This window comes from Drosophila busckii, chromosome 3L (genome assembly GCF_011750605.1).
Source record: "Drosophila busckii strain San Diego stock center, stock number 13000-0081.31 chromosome 3L, ASM1175060v1, whole genome shotgun sequence".
NCBI lineage: Eukaryota > Metazoa > Arthropoda > Insecta > Diptera > Drosophilidae > Drosophila > Drosophila busckii.
Window position 1 is genome coordinate 16,568,483 of NC_046606.1, and position 24,359 is coordinate 16,592,841.

The window sequence follows — 24,359 nt, forward strand, 5'->3', positions numbered from 1 at the left end:
GCACGAACGTTATACCAAACAGGAAATGATATTTAAATTGTCTAGTTTAAGCTAGTTATAAAAAAAACAAATGCTGTGCCTAAACTATATACATATTTGTATAAAGGAATTATGTTAATTATATAAACTTAAGCAGCAGCTACGCTCAAAAGTCATTGGAATGTAATGCTCACAGATTTGCTTTTAAAATACAAACTAAGGCTCTCTAAGCAACAAATTGTGCTCAATTCAAATTAAGTCTTAAATTAAGTAAATAAATATTGTATACAAAAATTAATGCTGGTTTTTAGTCAAAGCCACGCCCACTAAATGCGCGCCATCCACGTAGTCTTTTGCTCATGTGCTGCTCGAAGACGGTTTCCAAAATACTTAAGGTCAGCTCCACATCCTCATAGTTAATGCACAGAGGTGGCCTAAAGCTGAGTATCTGTTGAAGAAAATATTGTTATGTTATATGCCTTTACAGATAAAGAGTGCTAATATTTAGTCTATACTATGTATACTTGCGGTTAGATAGGTTGCATATGAGCATGAGTTAGGGAATCCCAAAGTGTGTACCTAATTTTTAGATTGTTGTTTAAAGTTTTGGCAAATGATTTAGGTAATTGAAAGTCTTTCAACTTTATTAAGTAAATGTGCAAATGAAGTTTAAGATATAATAGTAGTACTAATCCATAAATGCATTCTTTAGATATTAAAGTCTTTGCTTTGGTTATCACTGCTAGTCCAAGCTCTAGAACTGTTTGCCCAATGAGTTTTCTATGGCACGGCCGAGCACATCCACGGCAAATTTGACATCGGCGCGATTAACGCACATGGGTGGCTTAATGCGTAGAACCTGGAAAGATTTGTGGGAGTTGCAATGTTGAGAAGTATGAAACGTGAGGGGGAAAGTACAGTTAGTAATTGAATATGGAATTTCATGCTGGATCCAATGAGACAAACTCTACACAAATGTAATAAACCAATCACCAAAGCAGCAACTTACATTGCCATGCAGGCCGCCGCGTCCATAGAGCACGCCCATATCCTTGCACGCCTCCCAAATCTCGAGCACATGTGGCGCCGCCAGCGGAGCACGCGTCTCACGATCGCTAACCAGCTCCACGCCAATCATCAGACCCTTGCCGCGCACATCGCCAATCAGTTCGTAGCGCTGCTGTAGCTCAGCCAGGCAATTGAGGAAGTAGGTGCCCACCTCCAGCGAATTGCGCTGCAGCTGCTCCTCCTCTATGACATCCAGCACGGCTATGCCCACTGCGCTGGCCATAGGATTGCCACCGTAGGTATTGAAATGCAGCGCCATGCCCAATGATGCGGCTATTTCCTTTGTTGTCACCACTGCCGCCAGTGGGAAACCGTTGCCAATGCCCTTGGCCATTGTGACAATATCCGGCGTATAGTCATGCGCCTGGAAGCCCCAGAAGTGTTCGCCCGTGCGTCCAAAGCCAGTCTGCACCTCATCCGCCACAAAAAGTCCGCCATTGGCGCGTACCAACGCCGCCGCCCGCTTGAGATACCCCTTGGGGTACTGCACGGTTCCGCCAACGCCTTGAATGGACTCAGCGAACATGGCGGCCACCTTGCCACGTGGCAGCGAGTACTTGAACGTTTGCTCCAGTTCGTTGTAGTACTGCACGCCCGCTTGGCAATCATTGGGGCCACAGTTGCAATTGCGCGTGGTCTGCACAGGTGAATCGCGGCAGGCGGCGCCGCCCCAGACGCCCTGATATGGATCCGGATTCATAACGTGCAGTATGCCATTGTTAACGCCGGGCAGAGGATAACGCCAGGTGGAGTGAGCAGTCAGACCCATAGTATACGGCGACATGCCATGATAAGCATTGCGGAAGGTGAGTATATCCTGATTGCCCGTGTGCAGACGTGCCATGAGCATGGCCAGATCGTTGGCCTCTGAACCTGAGTTGACAAAGCAGACGGCTTTCAAGTCACCCGGGAACTTGGCCACCAAGCGTTCGGCATACTCGTGAATCTTGGGGTGCATATAAATATTGGTGGTGTGCCACAGCTTTGCCGTCTGCTCGCTTAACGCCTGGTTCACTTTGCTGCAGAGTATTTGTTTAGTCTTTTAATCGCTTTGATTGCTTTTGCCTACTTACGGATGACAGTGTCCCACGGAGACGGTAACAATGCCGCCAAACATGTCCAAGTAACGACGACCCTCATGATCATAGAGCCACTGCTTGCGACCTGCGTGTATGACCAGAGGCTTCTTGAAATGCGCCTGCAGATTGGGCGTCAAGTGCGTCTTGCGCGTCTCCAGTATTTGCTCGTAGCTGGGTCCCGTGTACGCAGGCGCCTGATGCTCACATTCTGGCATCTCATTCTGCATTTGGCTCATCACAGCTGGCGCTGCTTTGGAGTGCAACGTGGAGCTGCAACGTGCCACAAGGCGTGAGCTGTGGGCTTTAAGATCAGAATAATTGGTTTGAATTAGAAATGCGGATTTAAATAATAATATTAAACATTATATATATGTCATCAATATTTATTAGACAGTAAATTAGATACTAAAGCAGTCAGATTGCTATTAATTAGTCTTTAATTTAATAATCGTTAATATTTGAAACTATTTATTCTGTATAGCTGACTGTGATTTAGTACTTTATATTTTGTTATATTTGTTATAAACTTTCAATTTGTAGACCCTGTATTTGTCATGGAACTGAGCATGGGCAAAGTAAATAAATAAATGTTATTACATTTTAATTATTATTTAGCGCTTATCGTCAACAGAAATCTGTAATAGGCACTGAACGCGCGACCATTGCAGTTGCAATAATCATCTCTTATCAGATTTTGATCATAAACACGTGAGCAGCGGCAGTAACTATAGCGTTAGTATATACATTGTCTACTTGATTCATTCAGTTCACTTGCCCGACTTGGCAAACTTATGGAAATGTGAGCTGTGACTTTATAGAATGCAAATTCCACTGTGAGGTCGCCACGAGTAAATTGTATTTAAAGCGGGGAGGTACTGCTCCCCACTGGCCCCACCTCTAATCAAGACTCTTGCTTTTATTAATAGACTGAGACGCAGTTTCCAATATCTTGTTGAATGTGGGAGTCGGCCTAGCATGGGGATAATAATTAACATGGGGCGTTTTTAACATTACAAGCTAATGAAAGTCACTGAAAATCGAAGTATAGATATAATCTTAAAAATGTTATTTAATTAAATTATGTTAATTCATACAAAGGCTTTAAATTTTAAAAACCATTTTATTTATGGCTTCAAACATAAATAGGCTTTGACCGTTGGCGACATTTTTCTCTTCAACTGATAACAAATCCCCTAGTGATTTGTTAGCCAACCTCAAATACTAACTAATTGGGTAGGCCACTCTCTGCTTATCAAAATCCACACTTGAGAGCACCTGCCAAAGTTATCAGTTATGCTGCTTATCTCTTCGACCAGTGCAGGTCCACGCAATCCGTCGTGATTAGAAGACCTACAGCATTTGCCGATTCTCATATCACGTTACGGATTGCTTGTTGTGCGCATTTTGAAATTCTGCGGTCAACGCTATGGCATTAATCAAAAGTGTTTTAAATTGATGTTAATGGATTGCTGAGATCGTATATAAAAAGAACTTTCGAGAGGAAAAAGGAGACAGAAAATATATGAGAATTTAGGAGGCACCGTTATAACTGTAAATAAAAGCTGCTTTCTGAGATAACGAAAGCTATTGCTGTTATCACAGCACTAAAAAAGTTTTGAGTTATTGTTGACATTAAGTACGTATAGTACCAATAAAGGTTTTCAAATAAAGATTAAGAAGGTTTTCTAGTTCAAAATATAATTTTTGAAGAACTGAAGCATCCAATAGTTCAAAGATCATAGAAAATAAAACATATTAATTTAAACTTTATACAGATAGCTAAAAATAAACAAGAATTTTTATTGTGACACGCGTGCTTGGTAAACATATATTTTATATATATACATATATGATATCAAATAGGAAAGAAAATTTACTTTGCCGTACCAATGAACGTGTTTTTATTTATATTTATAAACAATTTCTTGTATACACACCCAGTAATCTGTTAGACATCATGGTTCAGCTATTATTTTTCCTGTCTGGTATGCAAATGTTGCAAGCTGCACTTATTAATATTACACTTCCTGATTAATTTTTTTTGCTTGCGTTTGCTAACTGTATTGTAGGTTGTTTAGTGCCGATCTCGCGGGAACTTAATCAAACCGAACCGCACGCAACGACAGACAGAGCGCAAATGAAACTGCTCCAAGCGTAATGCAAATCCAGAGAGACCATTGGAATGGTAAACAAAACGAGAACCAGAGCAGCGATGGGAATGCGAGAGTATTAGTGATGTTATCTATGTTAATGGGAGAGCGCCCACAATGTCAAGGTTGTGATCTCTGCGGGTTATCAGTGACAGGTAAACATTAAATACTCTTACTTTTAATTGTATCAAGAGAGAGAGAAAGAGATAAACACTGAGAGTTTAAATTGTAAAGAGTTTGGGTGCGCTGAATTGTTTTTGTTTTAATTTTATGGTTAATGAATCTTTATACTTATCAAACAACAATAAAAATTAAATGTATATATATCAAAAACCCATTCCAGTTTAGAAATTACTGGTTGTACTTCAAAAAAATGTATTTAAAAACACAAACAAATTCATTTTACTCTGTATTTTTTTTTTTTGTTGCACAGATGTGTTTGTTTGTAATTATATTCATATTTGTTTTTAACAAAATATATTTATATATATTTTGTCATCAGTGTGGTCTGGGCTTAAAATGATAACTGGCTATTAATTGTTTTATTTCGCATTTTTAATTTGCATTAATTATTATTGTTATTTTCTTTGTGCTAATTTCTAAAATGGTAAAGCTACACTTTGTAATAATATATTATATATTTTTACATTCTCAGTGGCGCGACAATTGCTACATTGCTGTGGTATATAATTTTAAACTGGTAAACTAGTGTTAAAAAACACCATGGAAACAGTTGACCAGGGCTGCCAATGTAATCGTACGAAAGCTTTATTATCGTTCAAAATAACAACTGATTTAATAACTGACATAACGGCAGTGACTATAATTAAATTTGGACTTTTATTATGCACAACTTAAAATTGCTGCAGGAACAGCTTAGGAAAACAAACATACAAACATACAATTAATAATTAATAACTATGGCTGATCAATTTGTAAAACTATGCAAGATCGTATATAGAAAACTGGCGGTTAGACCTAAGCTAACAATGCTCGTAGCAGCATTCTTGCGATCAGCTATGCTGCCATGTGGTATCTCATTCTCAGAGTCATCTGGTACCACCACCTCGTCAGCAGCTAGTTCTTCTAATGCCAGTGATGTGGCCTCATTAATGGTGCGCAAGAGCGGATAATTGTGATTGAGGCGCCTGGGAGCTGACGTGACTAGTCTGAAATCGGCATAAGTGTCCTCATCCAGTTCGCAGTTACCCAGAAAGTCATCGGTGTCCACAGACCAGACCATGACACCCGCCAAACGCTTTTTCATGGCAAACTTGACCTTGTTGGCAATGGAGCGTGAGCTGTCAAAGGTCACAACGCTGACATCCTGGGTGAAGACATTGCGCTCAGAACGCGCTAGCATCTGACTTGTTTCCGCATCCCACTGCTTGGACCAACCAGATGTTTTGTTGCTCAATATGTTGCAAATCTCATTGTAGCCCAGAAAGCCATCTTCGCGTGTATAAGGACCGCGAAAGCCAACGCCATCGCTAGCATCATTAAGATTTCCCTGGGATACTGTCTTGAAAGTACGTCCATAGAAAGGTAGACCAAGGACCAGCTTTGAGGGCGGTGCACCCAGCTGCAGCAGATAGTCAATGCTATATTGCTGTAAGTAAAGCTTGAACTTAAGAATCCTGCATTAAAATAATTAATCTATTTAATTTCCTACCACACTCAAAGGATCCACAGCGGACGATGTCAAGGGAGCGTTGTTTCCAATCTTTTGATCCCAGCTGCCATGATAATCATAGCACATTATATGCAGATAGTCCAGATAACGCGAGATCTGGCGTACATCGTAAGCTTTATCAATAACATGTTTGGCAGCACCAATGGCGGAGGTCAAGAGCAAGCCATTATTGTCAAACTCCTCCCTTAAGTCTTTGGTCAACGCCACAAAGTTTTCGCGATCCTGTGGACGTCCGCCACGCTGTGTTGGATACTCCCAATCCAGATCCAAACCATCAAAATTATATTTGCGTACAAAGGCAGACACCTGCTTGGCAAAGTACTGACGCTGCTCCACATTGGACACCAAAGTGGAGTAGTTCTTGGAACCCTCATTCCAGCCACCGATAGCCAAGCTGACCTTTAAGTGTGGATGACTACGTTTTAATGCTGTCAAGCGTTCGTAGCCACCCTTGCCGTACTCCTCTTTCAAATCCTGCCAAGGATCTGCAATTCAAAAAATTTTATATACAAGTTTTAATGCTTGATATAGCGGCTGTCTTACCCAATGATTTAATGGCGGCTTGTGTAATGTCCAAGCCTGCAAAGGCGTAAACAACATGTGTGCAAAGGCTTGGATCGAAGTTCTCAATTGAATATGCACCTTGTCCAGGTCGATAGACAGCCCAGGTGGATATATAGCAAACAACCACTTTGTCATGAGCAGGTCCTGTGGAATTTGTTTACATTTAGCAACCCCTTTTGTGGTTAACCATAAGCGCCTTACCTGTTCTCGCCGCAACTGAAGCCCAAAAGGTGCCCGTTACCAAGGCGAAGAGTATGACTAGCAGCAGGGGAGCTTGCCTAAACGCCATATGCCCGTCCATCTGCTACGGCGGAAGAAAACGAATATTAATTTAGCATAAGCGCCGCTTAAATGAACTGAGTGTGGGCATATCTAAGCTATAGAAGATACAAGATATGACTGCATTCAATTAAGTTCAATTACATTGTGTAATTGAGAAGCGTTGCAGAAAAGTGAAAGGCCCAAGAACAAGACAACAAGAGGCTTATAATTTGTTCAACATTTTTTTGCACTGAATCATGCGCGAGCTCAAATGTAATCAAAGAGCTTGCTTTGTCAATAGTTATTAAGAATTGCTCTTAGCACACCATAACATATTCACTTGATTATTTATAAGCTAAAAGTTGTGTGGGCTAAGCTAAACCCGATTCTCAACTTTCACTCGCCCCAAAGAAGGCAACCGGCATTCGATTGCACTCAAATTGTAATTATGATTCATTCATTTAGCTTGTTTGTTCTAATGGTGGTTATCAGCTTTTTAATGTTTAACAAACAACAAGCATTGTTGATAAGAAAATCACGAACAGCACTTTGTAAAGTTTACAAATTTTGAAATAAGAGAGATGAAAATGGAGATGAAAAACTTGGCTTACAATGTAATTAACTTTGCTTTCCGGCTTGCGTTTTTATTTTGTTGTATATTTACTTATGATGGTTTTAAGGAAACCGGAATTCGCTTCACATCAGAAGTCACAGACAAAAGCAGCTGCGAAACATGCGAAAACAAAATTAAAATGAAATCGAGAGGAAAAAACCAGCTACATATAGAGCTTAACGTGAGTTCAAGAACACACTCTCAAACGCACACAAACAAACAAAAGTTGAAGACGGAGTCAAAAACGAGATCAACAGTAGCAAGACAGAGCTTTGCCTGCTTACGGCTACGCCTGCGCAGCCGCAGCGCAGCGCATGTGAATGGAAAGCCAATTAGCGCCCAACGAAAACCCACCCAACTTTAACTTTAAATCACAAGCACACATACAGGTACGCAGAGACCTGGCGACGCACTTCAAGTGAAATGTTAATGTTTATGTGGCGTGTCCAAATTATAAAAACTTATTTTTAAAGCACTGACTGTTTGTATTGTACGTACAATATTGTATAGCCACAAGACGTGTTTTTATTTTAGTACATTCGCCCGCTCCTTTCTATAAATTGTACCGTTGTCGTCGCGCTGCTAACAATAACTAAAGTTAAATGTCGGGGGGCGGCCTAAAAGAGCCAACCACTGTGTAAATTGATACATGAAGTCAGCCACTCAAGCAGAACAGGCAAAGACAGAGAAGACTTTATACCAGAGAGCACGAAACTCAGCTTTTGACTTAAAGCACACACGCACGAGGAAAGAGAGAGACAACTGCCATTTGAAATTTATGTCAAAAATCAGGTTTGCTTTTGGATTCACTTTTCACGAAAAATATAATGCAATAAACTCATTAAACGCTGAGTCGAAATAGCTTAAACACACACTGCTTAAATTCGTAAAAAATAAAAAATTATTTAATAATAAAAACACATAATTGTTTTCGTATAAACCGCGCTAAATTTAAAATCCGCGATTAATCGAGCGCAGCAATTCCCATCACTAGGGAAAATAAAATACTACGAACTACAAGTGCAGCAGCGTTTGGATTATTATTGATAATTTCAGAGGCACATCATGGATATTGATGATGACCAAAATGTGCAGACGTGTAAGCGTCAAAAGCGCAACAACTCGAAGGATGACAATCGCAGCGGAGATGATAATGAAGAGACAACAGCTGCTGCACCACCAACGGTCGCTGAAGTGAACCCAACAGTGGCTAAGTGAGTGTTTTGTGACTGGAGATTGTCTGTTATGGTTGCATATGTAATTGATTTTTTGCTCTTACGTTGATTTGCAGTCGGTGGCATATGCAAAAGGAAAAGTCGGTCGAGTCCATAAATAGCGACAACAAGAACAATAAGAATAATAACAACAGCACCAAAAGCGACGCTGTTGATAACTTGTCAGAGGGCCAGCAGGAAGAAGAAGAAGCAAAACAACAAGAGGCTGCGAGTTTGCCTATGGCGACAACAACTGTTGACGCAGACGAAGCTACAGATCCAAATGTTGCGACATCAAGTACAGCGTCAGGTGTTCAGTTTGATGAACAAGCGATAAATGTACAAACAGAGCCTGTAGTGCGCGTAGAGGATGATAGCCAGTCTTCACAGTCGGATGATGTTGGCGAGTCGCCTGTTGTCTTTAACAGACACCGCATACCGAGTACACGCTCCTATCGTTCGCCATTCTCTCCCAGCATGCAGCGCCGTATTAGCTCCCCTTTCCCCTTTATAGATCATACGCTGAGCACTGATGAGGACAGCGACTTTGAACCTAGGCAGATAATTCCGCTGGAAAGCAGCTCGGATTCTAATGATTCGTTGCTGCTGGGTCATAGCAATGATACGTCTTATTCTGTAAGTATTCTTAGCAGCTGCTGTCAAAACTAGTTGCTTATTTATAGTATATATCAAATATTAGCCAAAGCTAATGCGCATTCTAAGCAACTGAAATTATTTTCAATCGAAAATGGATTTCTTTGTGAGTTGCTAGTGGTCAAAAACATTTATCAGTTGCTAATGTTAATGTTACTTACAGGATAACGGAGATAACGAACCGACGGACAATGTGGCCGATAAGGAGCAGGTTGAGTCCGCTGTAAATAATGTGCTTTGCAAAAACAAGCCAGTCTACAGTTGGAACTTGACACAGCAGCTCATACAGCGTGAGCATAACATCAGCAATCGCATCAATTGGCGTGGCGGACACAGCGCGAGTTCCAGTTTTGGCCAGGGGTACTATGCCAGTCGCCAAGCTGTGGAGCAGCTCACAATGTTAAGCAAATTGAGTCGCCATCGCGGATGTGTTAACTGTTTGAATTTTAATCGCGCTGGCGATCTTGTCTGCTCCGGCTCAGATGATCTCAACATTATTGTCTGGGACTGGGCCAATAAGAGGCCGCGTCATAGCTTCAAGTCTGGTCACAGTTTAAACATATTTCAGAGTAAGTTTATTGATAGCAGCGGCTGCTTGGATATTGTGACCACCAGCCGTGATGGTCAGGTGCGGCGTACTGTCATACCGCCCTCTGGTAGCGAATCCGTTCGCCACCATCCCATACGTTTGTACAGCCACAGCGAAGCTGTGCACAAGCTGGTGGTGGTGCCACAGAGCCGCAACGAGATTATGACCGCTGGAGAGGATGCAGCTGTGAAACATTTTGACCTGCGCAGCAACCAATTCACTCTTATGCTGCGCTGCTTGTCCGATGGGCGACGCGTGCGTCTCTTTAGCGTTGCGCATCATCCGTTTGCGCAAGAGTTCTGCGTCAGCGGCTCCGATGACAAGCTGCGTATCTATGACAAGCGCAAGCCCTCCCATTTGGTACACGAATTGGTGCCCAAGGATATACAAGATGTGCGTAATGCCAACTAGCTTTCAATGTTCTTGTATTAACAACCCAGTCTTTGCAGAAGAGAATTTCGCAAATCACTTGTTGTGTCTACAACCACAGCGGCAGCGAGATATTGGCCACATACAGTGATGCAGGCATTTATCTTTTCGACAGTCGCAACTACCAGGTAGGCGAGTACCTTCACTCCTACGGAGGCCACGTGTAAGTTCTTTCACTAAATTCATTGTATACTTGAAAAAAAATGTTTATCATTTTGCTTACATAGTAACAGTCGCACCATTAAGGGGGTTAACTTCTTTGGTCCACACTCGGAGTATATTATTAGTGGCAGTGACTGTGGCAACATCTTCTTCTGGGATAAAAACACTGAGGCTGTGATTAACTTAATAAAGGGCGATACGGGCGTTGTTAACTGCCTGGAGCAACATCCCTCGATGCCAGTGCTGGCCAGTTCTGGCTTGGAGCATAATGTTAAAATCTGGACGCCTTGTGGCTCCGCTGAAGCCGTAAGTTTTAATCCGTTATGCAGCTAAATTGTTTATAAATTCTGATCTGCTTTTACAGGCCGAGACTCGCGCGAAAGACTTGAAAGAAACGTTGCGTAAAAACTTTAGACGCAGCATTTTGGATGTGGGTGAGCTGGACATTAGTCAGATACACTATTTTATACGTCAGCTGATTGATCCACGTCCTAGTCGTCATGCACGCGGCATGGCGGCATTTGAACGCAATGCCGCAATGTTTGACACCCTGAGCACCAGCAGCAGCAGCAGCACCAATAGTAGCCCCAGCAACCACAGCAGTGGCAATAGCAGCAACAACAGCCCTGCCGGCCCGGACCCAGCTGAGGGCAGATTGGATGAGGCCACCGCCGAGATGCTAGGCTGTCGCCAGCAATAGCACCGACATTAATAACCAGATGAATCCAAAGTCAATTAAGCTGCGACTGGCAAGGTCGGAAAAGCTTATAATTGATTACTTTAGTTAATACTATATTTTATTTGATTGAATACTTCGTTGCCTTGCGTGGCAAGCCCTGTGGGCTAGTATTTGTTTTTTAGAGCAGGCGTTTCAAAAGCTGTGAATATACAAGTAAGCGCCTAAATATATTCAAATTTTGAACCATGTTAAATAAACACACATAAACACAGAATAAAAAGTCTTTTGTCTTAATCGTTGGTTTGGCAGATAAGGGCCACGCTGCGCTTTACCCAGTGCGAGGGCTTGGCCTGTGTGTTCAGCAGCAGCGGCACCACATAGTTGGTCGAGTGCCCTGTGGTGGAGAGTGTGCCCTTGCGCTCGGCAGTCTTGTACAGCGGGCATTTGTAGCGGGAGCCTTCGTTCATGCTGATTAGCAATATGGGATAGAAATATATGGCTGGCATGGAATAGAGGAGCACTTTGGGCAGCTGTTCGACCAGCATGCATTGCTCCCAATGCCACCGAGCGCCCTCCAAAAACAGGCCGTTGCAATAGACGCCGTCGTCTGGCGGCGCCGATTTGCTCTCCACCTTGAGCACCTGATAATCAAAGCTGAGCGTGTCTATGGGTATCTTATACTTGCGTGCATAGTTCTGCATGGCGCCCGTAAGAAAAGCCTGCGTGAAGAAGAAGCCGGAGAGCCAGAAGGTTGGCGGCTTCCCGACCCGATGCCATTCATGCAACCAATTGAGACGTCGATACAAATCCTGCGTATAGCTGCCCAGCGGTTTAAGCGATGGATACGACTTAGACATCCATTTAATCGGTATGCGATTAAACTTCATAGCCGTCATCACATTTTCCAAATCCGGCGTCATGACAATGATGCCTTTGATAGCCATAGCTAAGCTGGCGCATGAGGCGCGTATTTCCTTCTGCAGCTTGAGAAAACGTTCCATTTCCTGCACCACCACTGTGTTCATAGACTCGTTATAGTTCACGGGATACTTTTCCGCCGCACCCTCAATGTCCATATCAACGGGCATTTCACGTTGTATCTGCGCTATAGTGTCTATTATCATTTGCTCCGGACTAACGCCGCCGCCAGCTGTGCCCGCCGCTTCGCTGCCCAGCAGCAAGATCATGGAGTCCAGAAGTGTTTTAGTTGTCTGCAAGTCACGCGTTATGCCCGAGTTGGCATGCAGTCCATAGACCTCGGGTGGTGCCAGCGATGGTATATTCTCCTCCAGATAGCGCAGGATCTCGCGATGCTCCGTCTTGCGTGGCAGTATATAGCATTCATCAGCGGCAAAGCGATACTTGCTGTCGGACACCACTTGAGGATTGCAAAAGTCGGCGAGTATGGTTACTATGGCGCGCCTGTCCCAGTTATCTGTCACACGTCCGCCGTAGTTGCATTCGCTGGTCAAATACGAGATGGCATCGTAGGGCACATGTTCATATTGGTTAAGCAGCATCTAAAGCAAAATATATGTATTAGTTTAGTTTTAAATTAAATAGAAATAACCATAAAATAGCAGCTTACGCTCAACTGCAGCACAGATATTTGTAGATCGGACTCATTGAAGCCGTAAGCTATATTCCATCCCAGAGGCCCATATTTGCGACGCTCCTGCACGACGGCATGGAAGAAACAAATGCCGTAAAGCAGACGCGTAAACGCGCGATCCTGCTTGGCGCAGCCCGTATAGAATTCATACTCATTGATGGGCTCTGAGTTGTAGGAGCGCATGAGATTTTCGCGCAGCCCTGTGGGCGGCTCGTTGGTCATCTTGACGCCATTTTGTAGTATTGTAACCGGAAACTGTGGCGTCGGATACGCCGTTAACCAAATCCGAAAGTTCGCTGTAAAGCAAAATAATAAAGATATTGTATCAAAGAATTTAGCTCCAAGACTTACCTTGTGTATTGAAGGTGTCCATGTTTTCCCAGAGATATTCCAGCGTGCTCATCCAGCTGGCGGCCAAATGACAGTTCTGTAGGCACACCCAGTAGCCCATCTCCTGGGCGCTTTTGATAAGGGCTGTGGCTATTGGTCCCTGTCCCTGGCCCAGTGAGATGCTCTGGAAAGTCTCCTCCTGGCCCATTTTCTCGGCAAAGGCCAGCAGCGAGCCCAATGGATCGGCACCAGGCGAGAGTATAAACACCAGTGGCGTTAGTGCAGTCGAGTCCGCATAGGATTTGGATATATCAAACTCCGGCGGACTGACATACTGCTCGCCTATAAAATTGGCTATATAATTACGCACTGCGTAGAATACAGAATCGGGCCGTAGAGCCTTTAGCACAATCATCTTCTCAAAGCCTGTGGTCTTGTCCTGCCAGGGCGGCGGCAATGGCTGCTGCTCCGGTGATATATGATCGTAGATGGCTTTCCAGGCACCCAGATTATTGCGGAACGAACTTACAATGCCAGAAAGCTCCTTGAGCTCCTCCAGCCGCACCACATTCAGCCACACAGTGTCCGTAATCCAGCTGTTGTCCGGATTTGGCGGTATCTTGGTGGACTCCTTGGCATTGGTAACCAAATGCGAAAAGTGACGCATCTCAACCTGACCCGTGCCCAACAAGATGCGTGCTGATAGTATAAAGGAAAACAGCAGCTTGTCCTTCTCAAAAATTGAGCGACAGACGCTGCTATACAGATTCTTAGTGAAGCCATCCACAAGAAATTTAATGCGACGCGGAAGATCCTTGGACTTGTTGGCCGTTTCTATCGAATACATGTAGAGATTGATGTACCAGTTAAGCGAGAACTGGTACATGGGATCAATGTTGGGCAGATCCGTAATAGAGTAGTACAAGATGGAGCTGTGCACGGCGACGGGCTTGTAGTTCAAGCGGAAGGCCTCAATCTTGGCGCCTGTCTCCTTGGCCGCCTCCTGCTTCTCTTGTATGTCCTTAGACAACGACTTGGAGTCTGCTAGAATCTGTATGGCGCCTGCATTCTCCAATATGTCGCCTTCACTGGAGGTCAGCGTCTTTAGAATCATGTTCTCCGCATTGAGCAGCGCGCCCTTGTTGGCCGCCGCCTCCGTGGTGAGCATAATGCGCAACTCCTGCAAGTCCGGGCGCTCCTTGGCCACCACAATGCTCAGCAACTGATCCATGAGCGCATTCTGTGTCAAAGCAAAGTTGATGACAGTCACCTTGTTAAAAGTCTCGGGCAGAAAGTGCGGATTTCGCAGATTACACGTCATGTAGAGCCGGAAATTGGGTGACACTGGCACAATGTTTTCGCCCAGACTTATGTGCTTCACGCCGCCTTGTATGAACGTTTGCCGCATGAGAATGGGATCCAGCGGCACCTCCAGTTCCTCTTGCACATTCTCAATGATAACCGGCGAGCCGTACTCCAATGCATCTGCTATAATCTTCATATAGTTGCCTTGATTGAACTTGACGCAGTTTAAACGATTCTTGCGCTCCATGTTCTTCAACCAATTGTTGGCTTGACCCTGCGGATCCACAAACAAACTGTAGCGGCTGGAGTTGGCGGAGATGATGGCATTCTCGCTGGAGAACTCATCATTGGGCAAGCCATCCAGCTGCCAGTTTTGTATGATAACCTCCTGGCCCAACACAGCTGTAATGGAGTAGGTTTCCGAGCAGGGTATCTTCAGGTCCTTGCATTTCTTGAACCAATCCTGCACGCAGCTGCCGCGCACCTGCAGATTCACAGCGGATAGATAGGCAATGATACCGCATGAGATGAGCACATCGCCAGGTAGATGATCATACAGATCTTGGAGATCATCAGCAGCTTTGTTCCAGCGCGACTTCTCACCGCCCAGACCCGAAATGAGCGCCTCGGCCGCAATGAGTTTATTTCGACAGCTTTCGGCATGATCCTCAGTCTTTTTCATCTCCTGGTTGGCCTTGTCCAGCTCAATGTTGAGCTGTGCCACTTTTTCTTCCAGCGCCGCCGCCATAGCACGCTTCTCCGCCAGAAATGTCATGGTGTCGGCGTATTCCTTTTCGGCCGCCGCCAGCTTGGCCTTCTTAGGCGCCACCACCTTAGCCACATCGTCGTACATGTCCATGGCAATGATCCACTGGCACAGACCCTTCGCTGCGCTCGACGCCTTGGCAACCACCTTGGGGTCAAAATCCTTGTTGGGTATAAACTCCTTGCGTATGCGCTTCATCACCTCAACGGGTATGTTGTCCTTGTCGAATTCCTTGAGTCCGGGCAGAAAGTTCATGTCGCCCAGCAGACGCTTGCTGGGACCCCAAAAGTCATTGATCATCTTGCCCGTGGCAGGATCCGGTATACGCTCCGCCTGCAAACCCTTCATAACACACACGGCCGCCATTACCAGCTTGATGACCGGCGGCGGATTCTTCATGGACTTCACTAGCGTAATATCTGCGGGCTTGAGTGTATTCAAGGCGGCCAACGCATCCTCCAGCACAGGTATGGCCTTGGCCAAATCCTTCTCGCAGTCCACTTTTAACGCCTGCGAAGCCTCCGCCTGCACTTGCGCCACCTCCTCATCACGCTTCACCTGCTCGGCAGCAATGTTGGCCGCAATCGTTTCCTTGCTAATCTCCAGCATCATTTTGCGTGAGGCCTCCGCCAGCGCCACCAGTTTGGGCTGCAGCGCATTCAAATCACGTTGCATAATAGAAATGGCAGTCGCTGCTGACGCCAGCGTATCCAAGCCGCCTATGTAGCGCATCTTGGCCAGCATAGTCTCCTTCTGCTTCAGCGCTATGAGAGTTTGGAAGGACCTAATCAGCTCTATAAACGAGGCATTCGTCTGATAAATGTGCCTGCCGGAATTGGCACAAAACTTCTTCACAACGCTCGCAGCTGTGGTATGGAAGTACTGACAGGTGTCCATAATAGCCTCCTTGATCTCCTCGCTGGGCACATTGACATCCACCAGCGACATCTTGGCTATCATCGTCAGCGCCTCCTCTGGCCAGCTGTCGTACCAGTCAATGGTGCAGCAGTTCACCAGCGACGGATACAAGCGCACACGAGTGCGCAACGCATCTCCAATGGGCGAGAAACTCAGCACCACGTGTAGTTTGGACTTGCAGCGATTTACAAAGAAGGAGAACACTTGCAGTGGCGAGACATCTATGTTGCGATTGCCACCCTGGGCCGCCAGACGCACCATTTCCAGCACTTCCTGCTTCTCATCAATGGGAAATATGTTAGGCACCTCGCCCTGGTTGAGCAGACAATCAATGTCCTGCAGAAACAACTCCATTTTTATTTGATTCTCGGTGATAAGAAACGTTGTATGCTTGTTGTTGCCGCCGGCCTCCTTGAGTATGGCCTTGATGTCATCATGCCACTCATTGGCGCCATAATTCTTGCTTATCTCCGGCTGGAAGAAGGCCGTCTGCACCATGTTCGTGGCCAGCTTTGTCAACGACTGCCGCCCGCTGCCGCCCAAGCCAATGAGCAACGCACTGGCACCTTGAATGGAAATGATGCGGCAAATGCGATTCAGATGACGCAAGGCGAAGGTGAACAAGGTAATGTCCATTTTGGAGCGGCGTGTGGAGTTGTAGTCGTCTAGGCTGGCCAGCGACAGATTTAGAAACACCTCCATGCTTGGCACCTCCTCATAGCGACGCTCATCCGGGATGCTGTCCTCATCGAAGTACATGCCAAAGAATATATCATTGGCGGACTCCATGTTGAAGATCAATTCATTGTTAGACTATGAAATTAAAGGAATATAATTAGTTTATTAATTAATTAATCAGCATTATTGGCACCATTTAGAATTTGTAAATTAAGTATATTTAAATAAAAACTATAATTCAAGTTTTATTTGTATAAGAATTGAGTTAACTTTTAGCAAAATAGTCTAAAATTATATTTTTTATTTTAAAAGTTATGAAAGCTACACCACTTGCCAATTATTAAACGTAATAGTAATGGATTGAAAATAAAATCTAAAATCTATTTTGAATTTATGGCTACTCACCTCTACGCAGTATTTCTCCATGACATTCTCCACCTTGTCGCGGAAGTTGAACTTGAGGCACTCGTTGAGCTTGTCAAACATCCACCGGCGATCCTCGTCGTCCACCAGTCGATCGTAGAACACGCGCATGGCCTCATGGTACCAGACACGCACAAACACCTTCTTGTCGCTCACAGACTCCTTGCGCACCAGCGTGCAGCCCGTGACAACTCTGGAGATATCCCGCAGATTGAAGATGTAATGGGATTTGGCGGGCGTGGCGCGTATCTCGGACTGCACGCTCTTGTAGATGCTCTGGGTGGCCATGACGATCTGATTGGTGACATTGAACACGTCCTGGCCGTGACCAGCACGCCGAAAGCCACAGAGCGCCACATTGAGAAAAATGCGAAACATGGTCTCCTCGCTGAACGTGTTAATGGAGAAGACATTGAAGTGATTGAGGAAACGCGCATAGACGTCCTGGCGACTTCCCCCGGGCAGACCGCAGGCGGTGATAATCAACACATTGTTGATGTAAACCTTGGAGCTGTCCTTGAGATCGTACACATGGCCATAGTCAAAGTACTGACGCAGCAGCTCCAGAGGCGGCTGAGCGCCATAGACTTCCTTGACAGGCATGCTCATGTCATCCACAAAGAGCACGCTCTCCATGCCCTTGGGTGGGCCGTAGAAACCACGCTTTAGCTTGACTAGCTTGGAAATAAGCAAATCCTGGCACTGATTGGCCGAGATCATAACTGTAAATGTTATAAAACCCGTTTCGTAGACATCCGGATTGAGCTTGTTCATCAGATAGTTCTGTATATACACCGTCTTGCCCGTGCCCGTGGGTCCGACGAGCAGCATGCGCTTCTTGTGCTGCACATGCAGCTTGAGTAGATGTATATATCGCGAGGTGTCCACGGTGGGTACTATGACGCCCGTCTTGGTCTCCTCCACATCCATGCGCTTGGCTATCTCCGGCCAGTAGCGCCAAGTGCCGCGCTGCTTATACATGTAGACATAATCGCAGAGCAGACCCTCCATGGGTGGCGTCACCTCCATTTTGCCCAGCTTGGCCAGCTGCTCCTCGCCCTCGTACAGCTTGCGCAGAAATCCATCAAACTTCACACGCGAATCGGTGTCTAGTACACCGGCCACGCCCCACACCAAAGCAAACAGCATGGCTGCCTGTATGTAGCCAATCATATACTTGTCGTAATCCTCTGGATTCTCCTCAATACCCTCATCCAGCAGCATGTCTATCAGGTCAAACGTAGTCAGCAGGCAATTGTACTCGCCCGGCTTGATGAACTGATTGCAGTAGCGACGCACAAAGGTTTGACACTGTGGCAAGAGCAGAGATAAGCACAAGGAGCAGTTGGAATTTCAGCATACTTACGGGCGGCAATAGCCACTGCAGCATGTCCAGCATGTACTTGGTGTTCTCCTTGTCCGCCCAACGCGGATCGGCCTTCTTGAGCCAGGTGTTGGCAAAGGCACGCCAGCCCAGTGTGCTCGGCTCCATGTAGATCATGCCACAACGTGAGACTGTGGCCGGAGAGGCCTGCGCCAGATCCATGACCTCGAACACCATGGACATTTCATTACTCATGGTGATGACCTCGCCACTGGTCAAGCACAGCTTCTTGTTGTCATCTAGTACAGTGTTCATGTTCTCAATCCACACTGCATCCACGGGTCCATCAAAGATTACCTGGCAAACAAAAAATTTAATAAAATTTTAAATTGTGGATACCATTTTGTGTGCTTACCCATTTTCTATCCGGAGTGGGCGTCATGGCAAAGTCCCGAAATATCTTGGCCACCAGTCCATCTGTCCACTCATAGGACACGGGATCAAAGCTGCCGTACAGCTGATTCATAGTTATGCTCTTGGGATTCATTATGCCCATCTGCACATGCTGGAAGTAAGGACTCTTGGCAGGCGCCTTTACTTTCAGCGCCGACATGATCTTGGCCAGCACCTGCAGCGTGCGGGACTTGCCCGCCAGCGGCTCACCCACCAGCATGAAGCCATGCCGTACTATGATCATCTCAAAGGTCTGTATGACTTTTGTTAGAAAACTGGGCGCCGGCTCGAGCACGTCCTCCTTGCAGACGCGCAAGAACTCCTTTTCCATGAGCGAGTAATCAATGTGGGGCAGCTTAATGCCCGGGAAAATGTCCGAGATGATGCCCCTCGAACAGTCGCACGTCGAAGGCTCGACAAGGATAGCAAACTCGTCTGGGCCAGATGACCATCAAGTGCAAGCTCGCCGCAGGAGGCCAGCAATATGTCCTCGCACTTTCATCCGGAAACTGCCTTCTTAATGTGTGCCGCCAGGCGGAAAGCACAGTTGACTTGACGGCACGAGCCATGCCGCTAATCGTAGGCTCAGTCGAAGGATAGAAACTTGGGCAGATTGACATCAATCAAGCTGCGCAGCAGCAATATGTCCTCCACTTCATCCGGAAACTGCTTCTTAATGTTGCCGCAGGCGGAGAGCACAGTCTTGACGGCACGCATGCCGTAATCGTAGTGATTCTGGCTGGACAGCTGCTCCGAGCAGAGGCGATAGGTGGTCACAATCTTGACCGCCAGCTTGCGCGCATCCACAAAGCCATAGGAGTAGAGCGAGATCTCGCCAATCATGGCATAGTCCGGCACCATCATGGCCACTGAGCGGAAGAGCACCTTCAGGTTGTCGGGTAGCTCCGAGCGGCCTGCATAGCCAGGATTCATAGTGATGCACACATAGCAGGCTGGATTCAGCGTCAGCTCCGTGCCCTCAAACATGAACTTGGTCATGTTGCCGCGCACAGCTTGGATAATCAGCAGAATCTGCTGTGCCACCACCGAAAGCACCTCCAACTCGATACGATTGAACTCGTCAAAGCAGGCCCAAGCGCCGCAGGAGGCCAGACCCTTGAAGAACTTGCCCATGGCCTTGTAATCCAAGCCATCCGAGCAATTGAACACCTTGCACTGCACCGCCAGCGCCTTGGCCAGATCCTTGGTGGTCTCAGTCTTGCCCGTGCCTGCAGGTCCCTCCGGAGCGCCATTCAAATGCAGCTGATAGGCGCCCACTAGCGTACGATAGCAGCGATCTGTAAGCGGCGTGATGACCAGACGATCCGAGTTGCCCAAGTACTCATTGGCAAAGGGCACGGTGGCGTTAATGATGCGCACCAGCATCTCGGCCTCCTCCCAGTAGTAGCGCATCTGCGCAAGCCACTGGAAATCATATTCGCTGCTAATGCGCAAGCGTATCAGCTCCTCCGTCACATCCTTGGCATGCACATCAATGACAATGAGCGACTTGATTGTGATTCTGTTGAGATTGCTTATGCTGGGCGAACGCACCAGGGTGACAATGTCATTGAGTTCGCGTGACAGCTCCTGGAAGAAGTGATTCATCACGGTCTGATTGCCGCCGTAGCTGCGACGCAGGCAGCTGTGCATGCGTTGGGCCCAAAAGACCTGGGAGACGGCCAGCACCGTCATCTGTGGCCACTCCACCACCCATTCGTTGCGCTTGACCGTGGGATAGTGATTGAAGCTCTTCTCGTTTTCATTGCGCACCGCCTTCAACATTTCGTCCTCCACGCGTATGAGCCACTTTTCTACGCTGCCGCCTGCAGCAGCTGTGGACACTTCCTCGATGAACATAATGCGCTCCATATCGCTGCTGATCATAGCCAGCACATTTTTACTGGGATCAAATTCCAGCCGATTGATGCCCTCAAAGCATTTGCTCAAATGCGGTTGCACACGCAGCGGATCCTTCGTCTCGGACAGAATCTCTAGCATTTCATCGTTGGCCAGAAAGAAGAAACGTGGAAAGAATAGACGCTTCTTCTCCAAGTAGTTGCTCACACCCGTAGCTATGTCCTCCAGCAGCTCATTGGCCTTTTGCAGCGACTCCAGCAGTCCTGCGGCAGGCGCTGTTTCCATAACCAGCGGATTGCGCAGCACCAGACCCATGTTGCGCGTATATGTCTGCTCCACTATGGTAAAAAGCCGCCCCTCCTCTGGCATCTGCGCAACAATGTCCTTGGAGGAGAATATGGGCAGCAGGTACAAAAAGTTCACCTGCACCTTGCCCCACTGATCCAAAGTTTCATTCACGCGCATTATCTTCTCATACCAGGCGCGCACCTCCTCCTCGCAGGGCTTCATAAACGCTGAGCCGCGCATGGTCAGCGTCTTGAGTATGTGATCGTCCAGCAGCGCCTGTATTTCATCCAGGCTGGATAGTATGGTCACACCCGACTCCTTGTAGGGGCCCGTGGGAAACACGCGATTCTCCCACTCCTTGATCATCGCCTGCAAATTGTTCCACAGCTGCAGCTCCTTGTTGGCGCTTATGCTTATAATTTCAAATTGATCCAGTATGGGATCGAGGCCGGCGTTTAATATCTTGCGCAGAGTGGTGCCCGCATCTGGCGTTACATCGAAGCCAGCTATGTCGGACATATCCTTCCAATGACGCTTGCGCAGCGCCGGATTGCACATGGTGTTGACTATAAAGACGCCTGTGGTGAAGCCTTTGATGGACTGCAGCATGGAAGTGCAGAGACGCAGTGGCACTGGATGCTTCTCCGGATCTGGATCCTCAGTTTGACCCTGTTAACAATTCATTTAAATATATTTTTAATTTGCTAATACATTTTGCCTGACCTTAAATTTGCAGACAGGATTCTCAACCATGTCCTGCTTGATTTTAATGCGATAAAACTTCTGATTCTTTTGAAACTCCTTCAAATAATCATCCGTTGTGGTTTCCACAAACTTGGGCTCCAAGTACTCAAAGGGTCCGTCGTTCCAGACGCTGAGATAACGCTGCCACTCAATGCACAGCCTAAAATAAAAATATTTAATAATGTACAATAATTAAAATTCATCTTAATCACTTCATTAGCTCCGCAAAGGGATAGACAAAGCCCTTGATTAGCTCCAGCGTGGGGTACTCGGTGACAGCAATCTTAAACAGCCGCTCTTCCTTGTTGATCCAGGTAACATAGTCATCAAAGATCTTAAGCTGATCCATAAAATTCTGTAAAATTATATAGCTCTCCCGAAACTTTTCCGGGCGACTCATGTCATCAATAACCGCAAGTTTAGGCAGCATTTCATCAATATCGGACTTAAGCTTTTTGATCACATCCTGTAAATGCTCCTCAAAGATAAACTTATACTGCTCCTGCTGTGAGGCATTATAATCGCAGATCTCGTTGATATCCTTGATCCAATTTATGGTCTTAATGGTTAGATCAAAGTGATACTTGGACATTTGTGTGAGCTCCACTATGTTGGTGCCCACATGCAGGCAATACTGTATGCGATCCGTAAGTTCCGCCAGCTTCTCCTTTTTCACATATATCATATACTCGGCCGCGGCAATAAGCTCCTCCGTGGACTTGGGTATAATGAGGGCACGAAATTTAATATTCTCAAACTCTTCGCAAATTTCCTCCTCTGCCTTGATGTGCTCCGCAATAATGATGTGTGTAATGTCCGAGATGAGGCTGGAGGCCAAATTACGTAGATTCTGCAAAGCCGGCGTATTGTCTATGACGGCCATCTCAAAGTAATCATTCTCTGGCTCGCTGCGCAGCATATTTATATATTCATAGTATTTGTCAATGCGTTCAAAGTATTCCTCAAACTCATGCGGCACGTCCAGAAAATCGGCAAGCGCCTCGCGTTCCTCCAGTGAGTAGAGGCCAAAGTACTTCTTGCGATAATCAGCCACATAGTCCGTCAACTGCGTGTATGTGCGTACTATAATCTCCTCCACCTTGCTGATGACATCCGCCACCGAATTCTCGTTCATCTCAATCTTCAGATAGTCATTGACCTGGGTAAAAGCGGTCTGTGTGTCCACCTGCGGTTGCAGTGACTCCATGCGATAGCCCACCATGGATATTTCTGTGACTATCTCCGCAAAGATCCGCTGTATGCTGTAGGTATTGGGTTTCAGATCCAAGCCATCATCTACGTCCGACCACTCCAGTGTCATCTTGAACACGGGCATGGTGCGTGTACTCCCGCATACCTTGAACATTTCCTCGAACGTGCGCACCTTCATGTTGTTTACCTCGCGGTTCATAAGACCCTCCAGGCCGCTCCACGCGCGTTTCCACAGCTGCGCCGGCATCACACGCTTGCGCAGCATCTTGCGCAGCACGGCCACCAGTCGCGTATACCAGGTCCAGCGCAGAAACGTGTTCACCTTGTCCAGCTGGTTCTGTATGTACTTGCGATAGAACTTGTGTGAGAGCGCTTCGCGTCCGCAAAGTCCCAGCTGCTGCTGCTGTGTGCCCATGCTGCTGACGTAGTGAAAATTGCATGCCAGCTCCGGCAGCTCCAGCACTGAGATGTTGAGCACTGCACGCATGGGCAGTTGCAATATAAGCAGCTTCTGCGCTATCTTGCGGCGATTATCAAGATACACCTTGTAGTTGGCTGTGTGTCCAGGCAGGCGGAAAAGAAAATCCGCGTGTGGCAAGTCAAACTTGGCGGGATCCTCGTCACTGAACTCGGGATGCTTGAGTATGTTCTTCATGCTATAGATTTTCATCAGGCGATCATACTCCTCATGCACATCCGCCATATACTCCTTGACCAACTCGGGATATTTGTTTTTGAGCCGCTCCGAGGCAAAGCTGAGTATCTTGGCTTCTGTCTTGCGCAGCATGGCCGGCACCACAATTTTGCGCACCTCACGTCGCAAGTTGTCTACATAGTGCGCCTGTGGCAGCAGTCGCATCTCCGGCTCCGGTGGCCAAGGCTTCTTGGCTATCTTAACCTTAATGTCGGCCGCACGCTGCTTGAGGAACGTGTAGTGGCGTCGCTCATGCACCTCGGAGATTCGAAAGGTGAGCAGTGGATTCTTCATGTAGGGCTCATTGTCGTATTTAGTGATGTCCGAGGGTGGACGATGCATCCGCTCCAGCTTACGGCTATACATGTTGCCTCGCTACTGCTGCTGTGAAATATAATGTGGCAGCAAAAGTTATTAAATTATTCAAATTGAAGCAAATATACTTGACTTTGAAACATTTTTTGTTCTTTTGTTAAACGTTGCTAAGGATACTTTAACAGCCAAGTTACCAAGCTAAAAAATTTGTGGTTGTTTGTTTTTTTAAGTATGTATAATATATTTATTTATGCAGCGACTTGCTAAAGTTAGTCGGCATTAATTCGATTGAAAGTGACATAG

At 46.3% G+C, this 24,359-nt stretch overlaps 4 protein-coding genes across 8 annotated transcripts; 1 reads left to right on the plus strand and 3 right to left on the minus strand.

Moving 5' to 3' along the window:
• Nucleotides 1-78: 78 nt before the first annotated feature.
• LOC108600415 (alanine--glyoxylate aminotransferase 2, mitochondrial) lies at nucleotides 79-4,260 on the minus strand. 2 transcript variants are annotated; one of them, XM_017987976.2, is made up of 4 exons: nucleotides 4,064-4,260; nucleotides 2,121-2,427; nucleotides 989-2,066; nucleotides 79-427 (listed from the first exon to the last, which is right to left on the minus strand). In XM_017987976.2, the coding sequence occupies exons 1-4, from the start codon at nucleotides 4,083-4,085 to the stop codon at nucleotides 287-289; spliced, it is 1,548 nt and encodes a 515-aa protein (XP_017843465.1). In that variant the 5' UTR covers nucleotides 4,086-4,260; the 3' UTR covers nucleotides 79-286. The 2 variants fall into 2 exon arrangements, with proteins under 2 accessions (XP_017843465.1, XP_017843466.1); XM_017987977.2 differs by lacking the exon at nucleotides 79-427 and adding an exon at nucleotides 585-838.
• An 837-nt stretch (nucleotides 4,261-5,097) lies between these two features.
• Nucleotides 5,098-8,116, minus strand: LOC108599855 (probable chitinase 2). Of its 3 annotated transcripts, none has more exons than XM_017986984.1 (5): nucleotides 7,906-8,116; nucleotides 6,735-6,834; nucleotides 6,513-6,677; nucleotides 5,949-6,454; nucleotides 5,098-5,885 (listed from the first exon to the last, which is right to left on the minus strand). In XM_017986984.1, the coding sequence occupies exons 2-5, from the start codon at nucleotides 6,832-6,834 to the stop codon at nucleotides 5,205-5,207; spliced, it is 1,452 nt and encodes a 483-aa protein (XP_017842473.1). In that variant the 5' UTR covers nucleotides 7,906-8,116; the 3' UTR covers nucleotides 5,098-5,204. The 3 variants fall into 3 exon arrangements, with proteins under 3 accessions (XP_017842473.1, XP_017842472.1, XP_017842475.1); XM_017986983.1 differs by having other exon boundaries at nucleotides 6,735-6,837; XM_017986986.1 differs by lacking the exon at nucleotides 7,906-8,116 and adding an exon at nucleotides 7,406-7,420 and having other exon boundaries at nucleotides 6,735-6,837.
• Nucleotides 8,117-8,322: 206 nt separating this feature from the next.
• On the plus strand, nucleotides 8,323-11,403 carry LOC108599854 (DDB1- and CUL4-associated factor 8). 2 transcript variants are annotated; one of them, XM_017986981.2, is made up of 6 exons: nucleotides 8,323-8,621; nucleotides 8,699-9,257; nucleotides 9,439-10,257; nucleotides 10,314-10,456; nucleotides 10,521-10,761; nucleotides 10,820-11,403. In XM_017986981.2, the coding sequence occupies exons 1-6, from the start codon at nucleotides 8,473-8,475 to the stop codon at nucleotides 11,153-11,155; spliced, it is 2,247 nt and encodes a 748-aa protein (XP_017842470.2). In that variant the 5' UTR covers nucleotides 8,323-8,472; the 3' UTR covers nucleotides 11,156-11,403. The 2 variants fall into 2 exon arrangements, with proteins under 2 accessions (XP_017842470.2, XP_017842471.2); XM_017986982.2 differs by lacking the exons at nucleotides 8,323-8,621; nucleotides 8,699-9,257 and adding an exon at nucleotides 9,320-9,381 and having other exon boundaries at nucleotides 10,820-11,402.
• On the minus strand, nucleotides 11,227-24,141 carry LOC108599852 (dynein heavy chain 12, axonemal). Its single transcript, XM_033293787.1, is given in 9 exon segments — nucleotides 11,227-12,654; nucleotides 12,723-13,042; nucleotides 13,098-16,878; nucleotides 17,149-18,477; nucleotides 18,533-18,847; nucleotides 18,906-19,332; nucleotides 19,518-21,760; nucleotides 21,815-21,995; nucleotides 22,048-24,141. Coding segments are annotated over 9 exon segments (11,886 nt in total). The 5' UTR covers nucleotides 24,108-24,141; the 3' UTR covers nucleotides 11,227-11,424.
• Nucleotides 24,142-24,359: the final 218 nt, after the last annotated feature.

What these genes read in the sequence shown, in the direction of transcription:
- LOC108599854 (XM_017986981.2), top strand. Translation starts at nt 8,473, where the DNA reads ATGGATATTGATGATGACCAAAATGTGCAGACGTGTAAGCGTCAAAAG. An exon ending in CACTCCTACGGAGGCCACGT is followed by an intron (nt 10,457 to 10,520) that starts GTAAGTTCTTTC and finishes TTGCTTACATAG; the next exon opens with TAACAGTCGCACCATTAAGG. An exon ending in CTTGTGGCTCCGCTGAAGCC is followed by an intron (nt 10,762 to 10,819) that starts GTAAGTTTTAAT and finishes CTGCTTTTACAG; the next exon opens with GCCGAGACTCGCGCGAAAGA.
- LOC108600415 (XM_017987976.2), bottom strand. Translation starts at nt 4,085, where the DNA reads ATGATGTCTAACAGATTACTGG. An exon ending in GATGTCTAACAGATTACTGG is followed by an intron (nt 2,428 to 4,063) that starts GTGTGTATACAA and finishes CTGATCTTAAAG; the next exon opens with CCCACAGCTCACGCCTTGTG. An exon ending in GCGGCGGCCTGCATGGCAAT is followed by an intron (nt 428 to 988) that starts GTAAGTTGCTGC and finishes TTTCTTCAACAG; the next exon opens with ATACTCAGCTTTAGGCCACC.
- LOC108599855 (XM_017986984.1), bottom strand. Translation starts at nt 6,834, where the DNA reads ATGGACGGGCATATGGCGTTTAGGCAAGCTCCCCTGCTGCTAGTCATA. An exon ending in TTCAGTTGCGGCGAGAACAG is followed by an intron (nt 6,678 to 6,734) that starts GTAAGGCGCTTA and finishes CAAATTCCACAG; the next exon opens with GACCTGCTCATGACAAAGTG. An exon ending in CTGTGGATCCTTTGAGTGTG is followed by an intron (nt 5,886 to 5,948) that starts GTAGGAAATTAA and finishes CTTTACTTACAG; the next exon opens with CAATATAGCATTGACTATCT.